Below are 13,585 nucleotides of genomic sequence, written 5' to 3' on the forward strand. Positions count from 1 at the left end.
GAAAAGCATGGTGGAAGCAAATCAAGGTGTGTTTGTAAAGGTTCAGCTTGTAAGGTTCAACACAGTAAATGTTTCTTATAACTTACAATTCAGACTAAAAATTAAGTGACTGCATGCTTTTGAAAGCTGTGCAGGACAAGTGAATCTAGGGTTACCATCCGTCCGGGTTTCCCCAGACATGTCCGAGTTTTTCAGCTTTAAATGGCTGTCCGGGGGGAGATTTCTAATCAAGAAGAAATGTCCGGGATTTCCCCCTTCCCCTCACGCAGAGTGCGGCGCGGCTGATTGGACGCCTGGCCTGATTGAAAGCCGCTTGCAGCCACTGGGGCCTCTAGCAGCCAGAGTCCCTCCCCCTCCCCCACAGAGCAGCGCGGCAGTGTTTGAGTCCACGTGGAGCCCGCAGTTCTCCCTCTGCCGGGTGAGTGGGGGGAGCAGGGCAGGCGGCGGGGGGGGGGTGTAGAGGCTGCAGGGTGAGTGGGGAGCAGGGGGCACAGAGGCTGCAAGGGCAGGGCAGGCGGGGGGTGCAGAGGCTGCAGGGTGAGTGGGGAGCAGGGGGCACAGAGGCTGCAGGGGCTGGGGGGCGCAGAGGCTGCAGGGGCAGGGCAGGCAGGGGGCACAGAGGCTGCAGGGCGAGGAGGAGCAGGGCAGGCAGGGGGCGCAGAGGCTGCAGGGCGAGTGGGGAGCAGGGAGCACAGGCGGGAGGACGCAGAGGCTGCAGGGGCAGGGCAGGCAGGGGGCGCAGAGGCTGCAGGGGTGGGGGGGTGCAGAGGCCGCAGGGTGAGGAGGAACAGGGCAGGCAGGGGCATAGAGGCTGCAGGGCGAGTGGGGAGCAGGGAAGCACTTAGCAATGCCCAACCAAGATCAGAGCGGGAGAGAGGAGGGGGAATGCGGGGTGCTCAGAGGAGGGGGCAGAGTTGGGGCAGGGACTTTGGGGAAGGGATTGGAATGGGGGCGGAGAAGGGGTGGGGTGGGGGGGGGGGCGGAGAAGGGGCCCCGTGGAGTGTCCTCTTTTTTAAATGTTTGAATATGGTAACCCTAATGAATCTGCATATGAACCTGTGTAAGCACAAAGCTTCATAATAAAGTCATGAAGCAATCGGGAGGCATATGATGCATCTGTGAGGAAGACGTGAGTGAAGAGGGGAAAATTTAAATCAGTTTCACTACTAAATCAGGCAGATAGTTTAATGGAAACTAGAACCATATTGCAGAATATTTGTAATCAACAGGAAGGATTTCCCATATGCAAATTAGGCAGGCATTTTAGATAAACACTGCCAGGAGACAGAGCAGGTTGAGAGGGAAACTATATACCTGTTACAAAGGAAATACCACCAGAAAATTCAGTTTTATCAATATATTCTTTGGAAATTATGCTCCGTTTAAAACTGTATAAAATTATTTTCTAAAAATCTTTAAGAAAACTGTTAAAATAAGAAGTTTTTAGAGGGTTGGTTTTTTTTGTTTTGTTTTTTTAAAAAAGAGGCTGTATGTGTCCATGATTCTACCCTAAATGTGGAACCTAACCAGGTTTAATTAAGGCTACTTAAACCTTTACAACCTACTTAAAATCAAACTGCTGCAAATGCTGAAGGTTCAACAAAATGCTCACCCACCAAACTGAAACACAGATTTTAGTGGCATAATTTAAAAATGTTGCTTAATATGCCAACAAAGCACTACACTGTGAAAATACAGAAAGCCAGACATCTTTAAGAGAATTTCAAAATTCATCTGACAGAATAGAATACTAGCTAACTACAAGACTGCTTTAATTTTATTACCTTTACTTCCTCAGTAAAAAATAAAATTACTCTAAAAATCCAAAATACACTTATCTGTGAATCCAAAACGGCATGGTCACCATTAACAAACTAAAAAACTTTAAGTGCTCTTTTCTTTACATAGTGAGTTCAGTATTAATACAAGGATCTAATTTCAAGCACTGCTGTGAAAATAAACCCTCCTACTTTTATATGTCGACTGTACATCTTTGTCTGTCTAACCTGCTGCTCTACAGCTGCATATCTCTGAGGTAGTTTTCAGAAGCGCCTGCTTCATTATGCACCTTTTGCCAAAGTAAGTACTTATGATCCCCATTAAGTGGCACCTAAATTTCTGAAGCTTGAGACACAGTGATTTCATCAGACCTTCACTCCTGCTATAATATCTACTAATATAAGGGGGATGTGATTTGCACCAACTATTTGTAGCAGCTGAAAGGCAGCTTCACATGTTTCAATATAAAGGTGAAAACATCTTATTTCTTCTGCTGAGCACTACTAATTTCCAACTCCCCTAGCTACCTCTAGTTCAATAGCAAAGCTTGAGAGAAAGGAAACTCAGGGATGTATCCCACCATCAGCTTCTCTCCAGAAATAACTAAATGTTCACAAATGTGATTAAGAAGACAGCTGCCAGTTGAGAATTTATAAGATATACTCCTTATCAGGAGAGGACAACAGCAATCTCTTTCAAAACACCCAAGATATCATTCCATTTGGAAGTCTTGTTTGCTGACATAAGACAACTAAGTGCTCTCACTGTTTCAGATGTTACTAAGGTGTTAAAAGTTACTTACGGTTTCCCCCCAGGGATTCCTGCTAGATTTGGAGGGATTCCAGGTACTCTCATGTGAGGAGGAGGATCAAATCCAACCTGATAGTGAAAAATGAATAAATCTCAAGCCTGTTGAATGAGAAAACAACTCCCCTTTCTTCACCCCCAACTCATTTTATGTATTAAAAAAGTGGTGTAGAGCATTTTAGAAATGCAAATGTTTCTTATTGGAATGCATTAAAGGGACGTTCTTAAGAGATTTATTTTTATGTTTTCCAGTGTTCACATTCAAAAACTGAACCAATAGATGTACACGATCGTAACAGCTTAAATATGACAGTAATTATATGCTTAATACATTATGTGCTACTTTAGGATTTCCTAGCATTTTAAATCTTATTATATTAATTCATCTAGCATAAATACATACTTCAAGCAATCCCTACAACAAATAAGGACCAAAGTACATTCAAGTTCATCCTTTGAAACGGTATCCATAACTTGAAACCATAATGCATGTAGTTTTAAAGACATGTATATGCCACTTACAATTTCCATCCTTCCTGCTCAAGAAAACTGTTTTCCAGTTAAAAAGATTAGCCTCATTCTAGAATTTAGAGAATACAGAACCAAGCTTCACATATCCTGCAAATACTCTCGCACATAACTTTACTTAGAAATAATCCCAATTAATTCACTGGGACTACTTGTGTGCTTAAAGTTACACATATGCTTAAATGTTTGCAAAACTGGGCCCCTGCTTAGTTCTACGTTATGGTAGTGGTGACTAAAGAGCACCTTATTTGCACTGTTGCTAGGCATAAGGAATTTTCTAACTTTCCAGGCCACAGAGCAATAAAAAAAAAAAAAAAAAAAAAAAAAAGGACATCAACCAACTTCAAATTTTTATTTTCATAAAAAATAAAAACTACAAGCACAGAAAAGTGGATAAAAAGCCTTCTATGTGCTGCAGGATTAATTTAGGATGTCTATAAAATGTACAAATCTGCTCCAGTAGGAGAAAAACAGATGTCCAGAGAACCAATGAAGTGCTTTGTAGCTTCCAACACTACCTTTTTATTCACAAAAAAATAAATAAATAGTTTGGCATTTCTTAATGAACCAAAGAACTAATGAAGGCAAACAAAAACTGAAACATACATAAATACACTGTGATTCTTTGTTTTCAAGGAACAAGATTGTTTCTGTAGCCACAGAGCAAAGTGAAACATACAGTGAAGTAGTCAAACCTCTGGCGTTGTGATGGCCTGGAAGTTAGACAATGTTAAATGATGCATATAGCCTTTCCCAGTGAACCAAAACTCATCCTATTGAGATGGCAAGCAATGTGTTTCCTACCATAGGAGATCGTCCATAGGCAACCACGGCGGCTGCAGCTGCAGCAGCACTCATCTGCGGGGACATATTGTGCAGACTGGCATAAGCTGCCCCTGGACTGGTCAACTCTCCATTCATGCCAGCATGAGGTACCATTCCAAATGGAGTAGGGTATGGTCCTGATACTGCCAAGGGTGTCCTCAAACCAGCAGCTGCAGTTTAATGAAATAATGCGCTCATTTTGAATTCAATTAATTTTCTATTTCTCTGCACACAGGGAAGAAAACACTGTCATTCCAGATGGATACTTCTTTTGCAACACCCCGTCTTTCCCTCTGTCCACAGTCCCTTTTAATGTTGCTAGGTACATTCTGAACTAAGTTCATCACCACCACACATCCTGGCTCTGTGTAAATGAGAGCTCATATATGCCTAGCTATTCTGATTACTTTTAATAATCCCTTCACATACTGCCCATTCCTTCCTTCATATTTTCCTTCTCTCCACTGTTCATGTTATTTGGTGTCTCTCTATTTACTGCAATAAGGCCGAGAGGTATAGTTTAGAAAACTGATGTCTGAAGACTGAATAGCAAAGCAAAGCATTGCTCTGAATTTGTCATGATTTACATTTCAGTAAATATTAGCTGCTTCAAATACAGGATAATGGCTAGGAAGGAGCTTGCATTCAGAATAATTATCAGAAACTTTAAAGAAGTCATTACATAGTTTAGATTATTTGGAAAGAAGATAAATGTAAACAGTCAGTCTGAAAGAGGTACAAGCTGCTGAAAACTAAGTTTGAACATCTGTTTCTTATCAAACCTCTTCAATATAAAGAATGAAGCAATACATTTATTTAGTATTCACAAATTACATAAATAAAAGATTAATGAAAGACTTAGAAAAGCACATGAAAAGCAATGCATTACCAGCTTGGTTAACTAGAGGGTCCATTGTTGGAGGTTTGCCAAGGCCTGGACGAAGTCCTGGAGTAGCACTAGTGCCCGGAGTTGGCACATCACTTCGAGGAGTCGGTGTGCTGGATTTCAGAACAGGCGTGCTGGCTTTTTCATGCTGGTATCATTAAACAAATTAAATGAGTATTATTTTTAATCCAGGCCATATTACACAATTTATCACAACAGCAGCTGGGACACTGGGCACCTACTACCTACTCCCTCAGCCAATTTTCATAAATCCACACAATGTTGATAGCATTGACTTGTGAGCGAGAAATGTTGACCTTTCCTATTCCTGCCAAAATCAAACAAGCAAAAAATGCAGGTCATTTTTTCCTTCCTACACAGGCATTAAAATGTCTGAGATAATTTTAATTCAGGACAATATTCTACGTATCACCAAATTCTTTCAGTCTAAAATTGGCATCTCAAATATTACAGATAAAATTTGTCTAATGTCCCCAATTAAAGTCCAAAAAAAGAGTGATGCCTAATTGATAATACCCTAAAATAAAACAATTTAACAAAATGTGCCAGTATAACAGCCAAAGATCTTATGATCAAATAATTTAATGACATTTTACCAAAAGAGAGAATAAAACAGCCTATTTAGAAGAAGGCAATCGTGATTCTGTAGGACTTTTAAAAGATCTGTGTGTGTGTGTATGTTTTGTCTGCAGTGAAGAATAAGCGTAAGCTATTTCCAACTCCAAAAAGAAAACACTGTTTAAAGTGAACCGTTTGCATTATACAGTAAACTTGGAAATCATTAGTTATAAGTGCATAGGAAAGATCAGTGTGAAGTAGAAGTTTTTATCAGCAAAGAAGAGGGTTGTATAGTATTATAAAGGTCTAGGGGAACAAGAACATGCTTCAACTTCAAGTGTATAAAATCAGACATCCGCTGCCAACAAGCAAGCCACTATGAACAGTAATTAGTAGTTAGACCATACATGTGAGAAATAGATAGGTATTTCCTCTGGGCTACAGACTGCTTTTAATACTCACCAAACTCATTTCTTTGGATTTCAAGGAAGTGGAACTTCCTGAGGAGGCTGTGGATGCTGGACTGCTAGAGGCATCTTTTTTCAGCAGGCGGTTTTTATCTATGCCATTCTCACGTGGTGAGTGTGCCGGACTTGCCCGTGGCGATGAAGGATCCTAAAATAATAATACTACTAATAAAACAAAAAACAAATACAAATGGGGGGAATGGACAGCAGAAAACTACTTTATGGCCACGGGCTTGTACAAAGCACTGCCACGGAATTATCACCATGGAAAAACTGGAAGGTTTTAAAGAGATAAGTTTAAATACATAATTTTTTTTAAAATACTAGTTTTTGTTTGTTTCTCTGTGACAATGTCTCCTCATCATCTGGTCAGTGGGGGCAGTTAGCCCACTGATTAAAACAAACCCAGTTAGTTTTGCATGTGAGTTTTAAATAATAACATGGTAATTTTTTCTTAAATATATAAAGAGGAGATTACAATCTACGATAACCCACTTTGTTTAACCCCACCCTCAAAGAAAATGACCCTGAGCTCCTGGCCCATAGAGTATGTATTATCTATTGTTTTCTTTCCTCTATACAGACTGTCCATATTACCCCTCTATGTAGCAAACCTCCCCCCCACTCCTCCTCTCGCCCCCTGCTCCCACCCCCGCCAAGTGCCTGCCTTGGGCAGAGGTTGCAAAGCCACCAGGACTCCAATGGCTCCTCTACACACTCTGCTGCTTGCCCAGGGGTCGGGTGGACCCCTGCAGGTGGTATCAGGTGCAGGAGAGCAGAAAGTCTATTAATCAATTCTGTATCATTTGCTCAGATATTGCTGTGGTCTGGGCTTCTGAGGATGTTGCTAGTTACCTAGCTCCCTGCTCCGACACCCACTTTCCACCATCCAATGCTACGAAACTGACGGCTGACAGAGCGGACCTCCTCTGTACACCATGGCTTGGTAAAGGCCCTGCCTCCCAGTGCTGCTAGAAGGCAGATCGGAGTAAGAGAAGAGGACTGATGGCATCCTATGCTCCCAAAGTCTTGTATCTGCAGGACATAAGAGGGGGAGGAGGGAGTTGGACTAGCCCCCTTCACCTTGGTGCTGCTGGCAGGAACTGTAGCTACCATAGACTGTCTTTCCTGAAGAATGGTAGGGTCTTCTTAAAGGGCCACTTGCCCTAGGAAATTCTGTGGACATCTCTAGTTGCTTCTCAACTCTCAGTTCGCTTTAACTTTGTGTTCCAACCCCACCCCTGCCAAAGACACTTTGATTTAAAAACACTGCCTCATCAACCCCAGTCCTGTACATACATCCCCATCTTAACTCTTCCCCACCACACAGAGGCAGTCATGACAGCAGCTGTGAAATGTTGAAATACAACTTATGGGAAAGCTGAAATGTATATGAACCAGTGCAAGAGGGAGCAGATAAGACAGCCCAATTTGCTCTGTCCTGTTATATGGCAGCCAGCGGGCATTAAATTTTAAGGTTTTTCAGGTTAATTACTAATATTAGTAAAAAGAAAATACCCAAGCATTATTTTTATATACATTTAGACCAGGGGTCGGCAACCTATGGCATGCATGCCGAAGGCGGCACGTGAGCTGATTTTCAGTGGCACTCACGCTGCCCGGGTCCTGGCATTTTAATTTAATTTTAAATGAAGCTTCTTAAACATTTTTAAAACCTTATTTACTTTACATACAACAATAGTTTAGTTATATATTATAGACTTATAGAAAGAGATCTTCTAAAAATGTTAAAATGTATTACTGGCACGCAAAACCTTAAATTAGAGTGAATAAATGAAGACTTGGCAACACCACTGCTGAAAGGTTGCTGACCCCTGATTTAGACGATAGTGAATTTTTCCTTCAATGCTTGGGCAAATGTTAAAAATGCAAAAAATGAAAACTAAGTTACCTCATTGGATACATCCACAACCAAGTTATCGTCACTCTTGTCCCCATCGCTGTCCTAGAAAAAAATTGTTTATTCCATTTAATACACTTGAAAAGCATGGGAAAAGACTAAGCATCTGCTGTATTCACAACCTGAATATTCAAACATCACTGTCCTACCCGAATTAGACAGACAGAAAGAGGAGAGCCACACCATTAGCAGCAGAGAGCCCTTCACCACTTTTATAAATGATAGGGAAAATATACAAATTTGATGAAAATAGGAGCACAGCTTTTTTGCCTTTTAGCTTTACATTAGATTTGTGATAGTGGAAAGAATATTTGTATTTAACTATAAAATATAAATGATGTATGGCTAGTCCAGTGACTGTTTACACTCTGAGGAAAAAAAGACATCCTTAACTGCTCTCATTGTTAACCTGTATATTTCAGTCCTATCAACTGTAAAAGGAGAGTTGCAGAATTAGTTACAGTTTGCACAGTGCTTTGAACGTGAAAAGCACAATGGCGAGGATTTTGAAAGAAATATCCTATGTGTACTACTTTTTTCAGAAGATTCTCCTAAATCCAAGGTAATTTTCCTGGGTAAGTCCAGAGTCCAGTTTGAGACCATCCCAATTTCCATTTTAAAACGTCATATCATCAAAAGTTTTGAGCAGAAATTAAATGGAAAGATCTTGAATTTACTGTCCTATTTCCAATCCCACAATTCTCTTTAGCCAACTTATTTCTGCTTTCTAGACACAAATGCCTCCTTGTCATTAAAACTGCTGCTTTTAGGAAAGCAGTAAAACAGCAACCATGTGAGTGCAATTGGAAATCTAGTAAATCTTTAAATATTAAGCCTGTTCCAAGTGGAATTATTTTAAACTCTTTGTTTTAAGAATTAAGTATTTATCTTATCTACTTATAATCCAATTCCATTCCTACTGCTTCTACCAAAAAGAGAAGTTGTCTTATTTTCCATAAAATCAACAGTTTCACATTGTATATGATTCCCAAGGAAACAGACAATGGTTTAAAAGCATGCTCTCCTTTGAATAAATGAGGTTATTAATACTCCCAAATCTGCTAGCATCTGGACATAGTGAGTTGAAAGATTTTAGTACGTAGGAAAGTTTGTCGAAAGTTCCCAGCATTGATACAAGATGGTGGAAGAAATCACAGATCTTGGTTTCAAAGGGTACGTCTACACTTACCTCCGGGTCCGGGCGGCAGGCAATCGATGTTCTGGGATCGATTTATCACGTCTGGTTTAGACGCGATAAATCGATCCCGGAAGTGCTCGCCGTCGACGCCAGTACTCCAGCTCGGCGAGAGAAGTACGCGGCATCGACGGGGCAGCCTCCCTGCCGCGTCTGGACCCGCGGTAAGTTCGGACTAAGGTACTTCGAATTCAGCTACGTTATTACTGAGGTCGGTGCCAGTCAGGGTGCACCTCCTAAGGGATAAAAGGTAGTCTAAGATGAACTGGAGTGGTGCAGTGGAGGGGGAAACTCCCCGCTCGCTCGCCCACCTGGCAAACCTGGACCACTTCGCCATATACGTCCGACGCATGGACAGCTTCCTGCTTTCCAGGAGGACTCTCCTTACCTGCTCCGAACACATGTTCTCCTCCTCGTTTAGCCACGCTGTCAGGTGGAGCGCGGCCAGATTGGGATGGAGGAGGCATCACCCGGGTTGGGGGGGGGAGGCCAGGGGGGGGGGGGAGCCCCCGGGGGGGGGGGGGGGGGAGGGCCGCCAAGAGGCATAGGAGGGGCCCGCACCAGTGCTGGCGGGGCCACACCGGGGCTATAAGCATGTCCTACCTCGCCTTGTCCACTTTCACCTTCTGAAGGACCTTGGCGATGAGGAGGAATGGGGGGGGGGGGGGATAGAGGAGCTGGCCAGACCAGCTCAGGAGGAACGTGTCTGGAAAAGAATTGTGAGCAATGCAGGTTCTGGCAGGTTGCAAACAGGTCGATCTGGGGACCCCACTCTAGGAAGATTTGGTGGGCAACCACCAAGTGAGTGCCCACTCATACTGGGGGGAGAAGACACTGCTGAGGCGATCCGCTTGCATACTGCGGATGCCTGGGAGGTGAGCCGCTCTCAGCCGCTATACAGAACTCCCAGAAGGCCAGGGCTTCCCGGCAGAGGGCTAGGGAATGAGTCCCGCCTTTCTTGTTGATATAGTACATGACGGCGGTGTTGTCCATGAGGACTCTGACCCTGCCACGGAGGTGTGTGAGAAAAGCCACGCACGCCAGACGTATCGCCCCAAGTTCCTTGACATTTATGTGCAGGGACAAGTCCGGGGTCGACCTCGTACCCTGGGTCTGTACGTCTCCCACGTGAGCTCCCCAGCCCAGGTCCGAAGCATCGGACATCAGATCTATGGATGGGTTGGCCTACCTGAAGGGAACCCATTGCAACATATTGCTCGGGAGGGACCACCATTGAAGGGAAGTCAATACCAGGGACGGGATTGTGAGGACCTTGTCCAGGCCATCCCGGGCCTGGGAGAATTGGGAGGCCAACCAGAGTTGGAGGGGCCTCATCCGGAGTCTGACATGGCGGACCACGTACGTGCAAGCCACCATGTGCCCCAGGAGCCGAAGGCACGACCTGGCTGTGGTCACCAGGAACGAGGAGACCGAGGCAATGAGGTCCCTTAGGGTCTTGAACCTGTCCAGGGGAAGAGAGGCCGTGGCCTTGGAGGAGTCCAGGAGAGCGCCAATGAACTCTATGCGCTGGACGGGCACTAGAGTAGGTTTTGCCTCGTTCACGACTAGACCTAGTTTTTGCATGTGGCCAGGAGTAGCTGCATGTGGGACTCCACCTCTGGACGAGAATCACCCTTGAGGAGCCAGTCGTCCAGGTAGGGGAAGATTTGCACCCCCTTTTTCCTGAGGTATGCTGCCACCACTGCCATACATTTCGTGAAAACCTTGAGGGCTGTGGATAGGCCAAAGGGAAGGACTGTAAACTGGTAGTGCCCCATCCCCACCACGAATCTGAGGAAGTGTCTGTGCCCCTCGAAAATGTGGACATGAAAGTAAGCGTCCTGGAGGTCCAGGGCCACGTACCAGTCTCCCGAGTCTAGGGTGGGGATAATAGAAGTTAGGGATACCATGTGGAACTTAGAATGGGTTAGGAACCTGTTCAGGTAGCGCAGGTCCAGGATGGGTCTGAGACCCCCTTTCGCCTTGGGGATCAGGAAGTATCGGGAGTAAAAACCATTGCCCTGGAACTGTGCTGGGACGCGTTCCACCGCACTGAGGCTGAGCAGCCGATCCACCTCCTGATCCAGGATGCAGACCTGCTCAGAATCTCCCAGGGCCACATTGGGGGACGGGTGGCCTGGCAGGGTGGGGGGGTGAGAGGGGAAGTGAACTGCAAAACATATCCCTCAGCAATAGTGCTGAGGACCCACTGTGCGACGTTATGCGGGACCATGCCCTGAGGAAGGCAGACAATTGGTTGCAGAACACAAACTTTATTGGTCGGGGGGGGGGGGGGGGGGGGTCCCTCCCCGCCAACGGGCCCAGTGCCCCCCTGTAAATAGTCAAAACCTCCTCTTTCCCTGCCTCTTGCCCTTAGGGGGACCAGGCTGCTGGGCAGAGTGGGACTGACTCTGTGACCGGCGTTTCTGGTCTCGAGGCCTTCTGTATGGGGGCTCATATCTGCCCCTAGTCAGTTGAGCCGCCGGGAGCGATTTGGCCTTGTCCTTTGCCGGAGGGACGTAGAGACCCAGGGTCTGCAGGGTGGTGCGGGAGTCTTTCATCCCATGCAGCCTGACATCTATTTGGTCCGCAAAGAGCGCCTTGCAATCGAACGGGAAGGCCTGCATCAGGGATGGGGCCTCCGTCGATAGACCCGATAATAGGAGCCATGATGCCCGGCGCATGGAACTTGCAGATGCCATGGAGCGAGCCTCTGTGTCAGGCGCATCCGCCACTGCCTGTAGGGCTGCTTTAGCCGCCGCCGACCCCTCTCCCACAAGAGCCTTGATGTCCTTCCTATCCCGGTCCGGGAGAAGGGGCTCGAAATTAGGCAAAAGGACTCCCACAGGTTAAAGTCATACCTGCTGAGTAAGGCCTGGTGGCTGGCTACTCTCAGCTGAAAACTAGCTGACAAATAAATCCTTCTGCCAAAGGAATCGAGTCTCTTGGCATCTTTGTTCTTAAGGGTGGGCGCGGGTCGGCCTTGGCGCTCTGTGGTTCACCGACTCAACCACGAGCGAGTTAGGTGCCAGGTGGGAGTAAAGGTATTCATGACCCTTCGCCAGCACAAAATACTTCCTTTCAGCCTTCTTGGAGATAGGGGCCAAGGAGGCGGGAGCTTGCCACAAGGAACTGGTGATATTGGCAACACCTTGGTGTAATGGCAGGGCCACGCGGCCCGGTGCTGAGGGAGATAGAACGTTGAAGAGGGAATCAGTGGGAGCTGGAGCACAAACGACGACGTCTGTCGCGTTGAGATCGGCTCCGGTACCCACGCCTGACCGGGGAGTGTTCCCTGTGCTTCTCTCAGTGCCTGCGCTCACTGGCGGGCAGCGTAGAGGGGGCCCGTGATTCCTGTCTCAACAACGGGTCGGAGGGTCCGGCTGCTGTGTACAGTGGCTGGGAGTCCCCTGATAAGCGGTCGCTGCGTGTCAAGCAGTGCGGGGAGAGACCCCTGGAGCGAGAGCTGCAGCTCGCCGAAGAGGTCTGACGGGCACCTAATGGGGGCTTGCCTCGAGACCTGGGCCCATACGCGGTTGTGAGCTCGGCACAGGCAAAGACATAATGTCCTTTGCAGCCTGCACCACCTCCGGCGTCGATGGCACCAGGCTGCACCGCTCTACACAAGTTGGAGTTCTTAAGCCTGGGGGGGGGGGGGGACCGAGAGCTGCCCAGCGCGGGACCAGCCTCCCCCTTGTCCTTATTGCGGCGTCGCTGTGAGGCCGGGCCCTTCCCTTGCTTCCTGGAGGGAGAGCAGCGCCGAGTGGTCGAAGGGGCCTCGCTACGTACCGACGACGCAGCAGCGGGTGCCGAGTCCGATCTACGCACCGGCGTCAGTGTTATCGCCGACTCCATTAGGAGAGATCAAAGTCTGAAGTCCCTCTCCTTTTTAGTTCTTGGTTTGAACGACCTACAGATTTTGCAGCGGTCGCTAATATGAGTCTCACCCAGGCAGCGAAGACACTCAGCATGAGGGTCACTCCTGGGCATAGAGTGGCGACAGGAGTCACACGACTTGAAGCCTGGAGCGCGGGGCATGGCCCGAGCCCAAGCTAACACTGAAAACGATCCGACGAATGGTACCACTAGGGAAGAAAGGCTGCAGCAGAGCTGGAGCGCAAAGTTCCGACCACCTGCACTAGCGGCAAGAAGGAACTGAGGGTGGGGGGAGCCCGTGGCCCCCCTTATAGCGCAATATGCAGACACCACTCCAGGGGTCGCTGCAGTGCTCCCCCCAGTATGGGTGAAACTAAGGGAAAAACTTCCGGCACTGGTGCACGTGGCGAGCACGCACACCTACTGTGGAATACACAGGAGCAATCACCCGAAGAAGAATGCACCATTCACATTTTCTAACATAAAAAATTAAAAATAAATTAAGAAAAATTAAGAATCCAAATAAATGTAAATTATTCTATATAACTACTTAAAATAAATGTGGTGTATCCTCCTGATTAGCAAAATAAACACCAAATTTAATGTGAAGCTATATTTAGTCGCAAATCAACCTGAGAACTAACCTTCTTTAGTATACTAAAAAGTATAAATACAAAACCAGATTATAATAGATTATTTAAATGAGGTTGCCTGTTTGCTAT

At 46.2% G+C, this 13,585-nt stretch overlaps 1 protein-coding gene across 4 annotated transcripts in view; it reads right to left on the reverse strand.

Annotated features, from left to right (window-relative positions):
- The window catches only part of TLE1 (TLE family member 1, transcriptional corepressor), a 106,288-nt gene that overhangs the window by 35,774 nt on the left and 56,929 nt on the right, over positions 1–13,585 (reverse strand). For all 4 annotated transcript variants that reach the window (XM_034773100.1, XM_034773099.1, XM_034773098.1 and 1 more), the window contains exons 10-14: positions 7,784–7,837; positions 5,867–6,019; positions 4,829–4,973; positions 3,919–4,109; positions 2,582–2,658 (exon numbers count right to left, since the gene is read on the reverse strand). In XM_034773100.1, coding sequence (XP_034628991.1) covers positions 2,582–2,658; positions 3,919–4,109; positions 4,829–4,973; positions 5,867–6,019; positions 7,784–7,837 — 620 coding nt within the window. The remainder of the gene's footprint in view (positions 1–2,581; positions 2,659–3,918; positions 4,110–4,828; positions 4,974–5,866; positions 6,020–7,783; positions 7,838–13,585) is intronic.

This window comes from Trachemys scripta, chromosome 6, assembly GCF_013100865.1.
Source record: "Trachemys scripta elegans isolate TJP31775 chromosome 6, CAS_Tse_1.0, whole genome shotgun sequence".
NCBI lineage: Eukaryota > Metazoa > Chordata > Testudines > Emydidae > Trachemys > Trachemys scripta.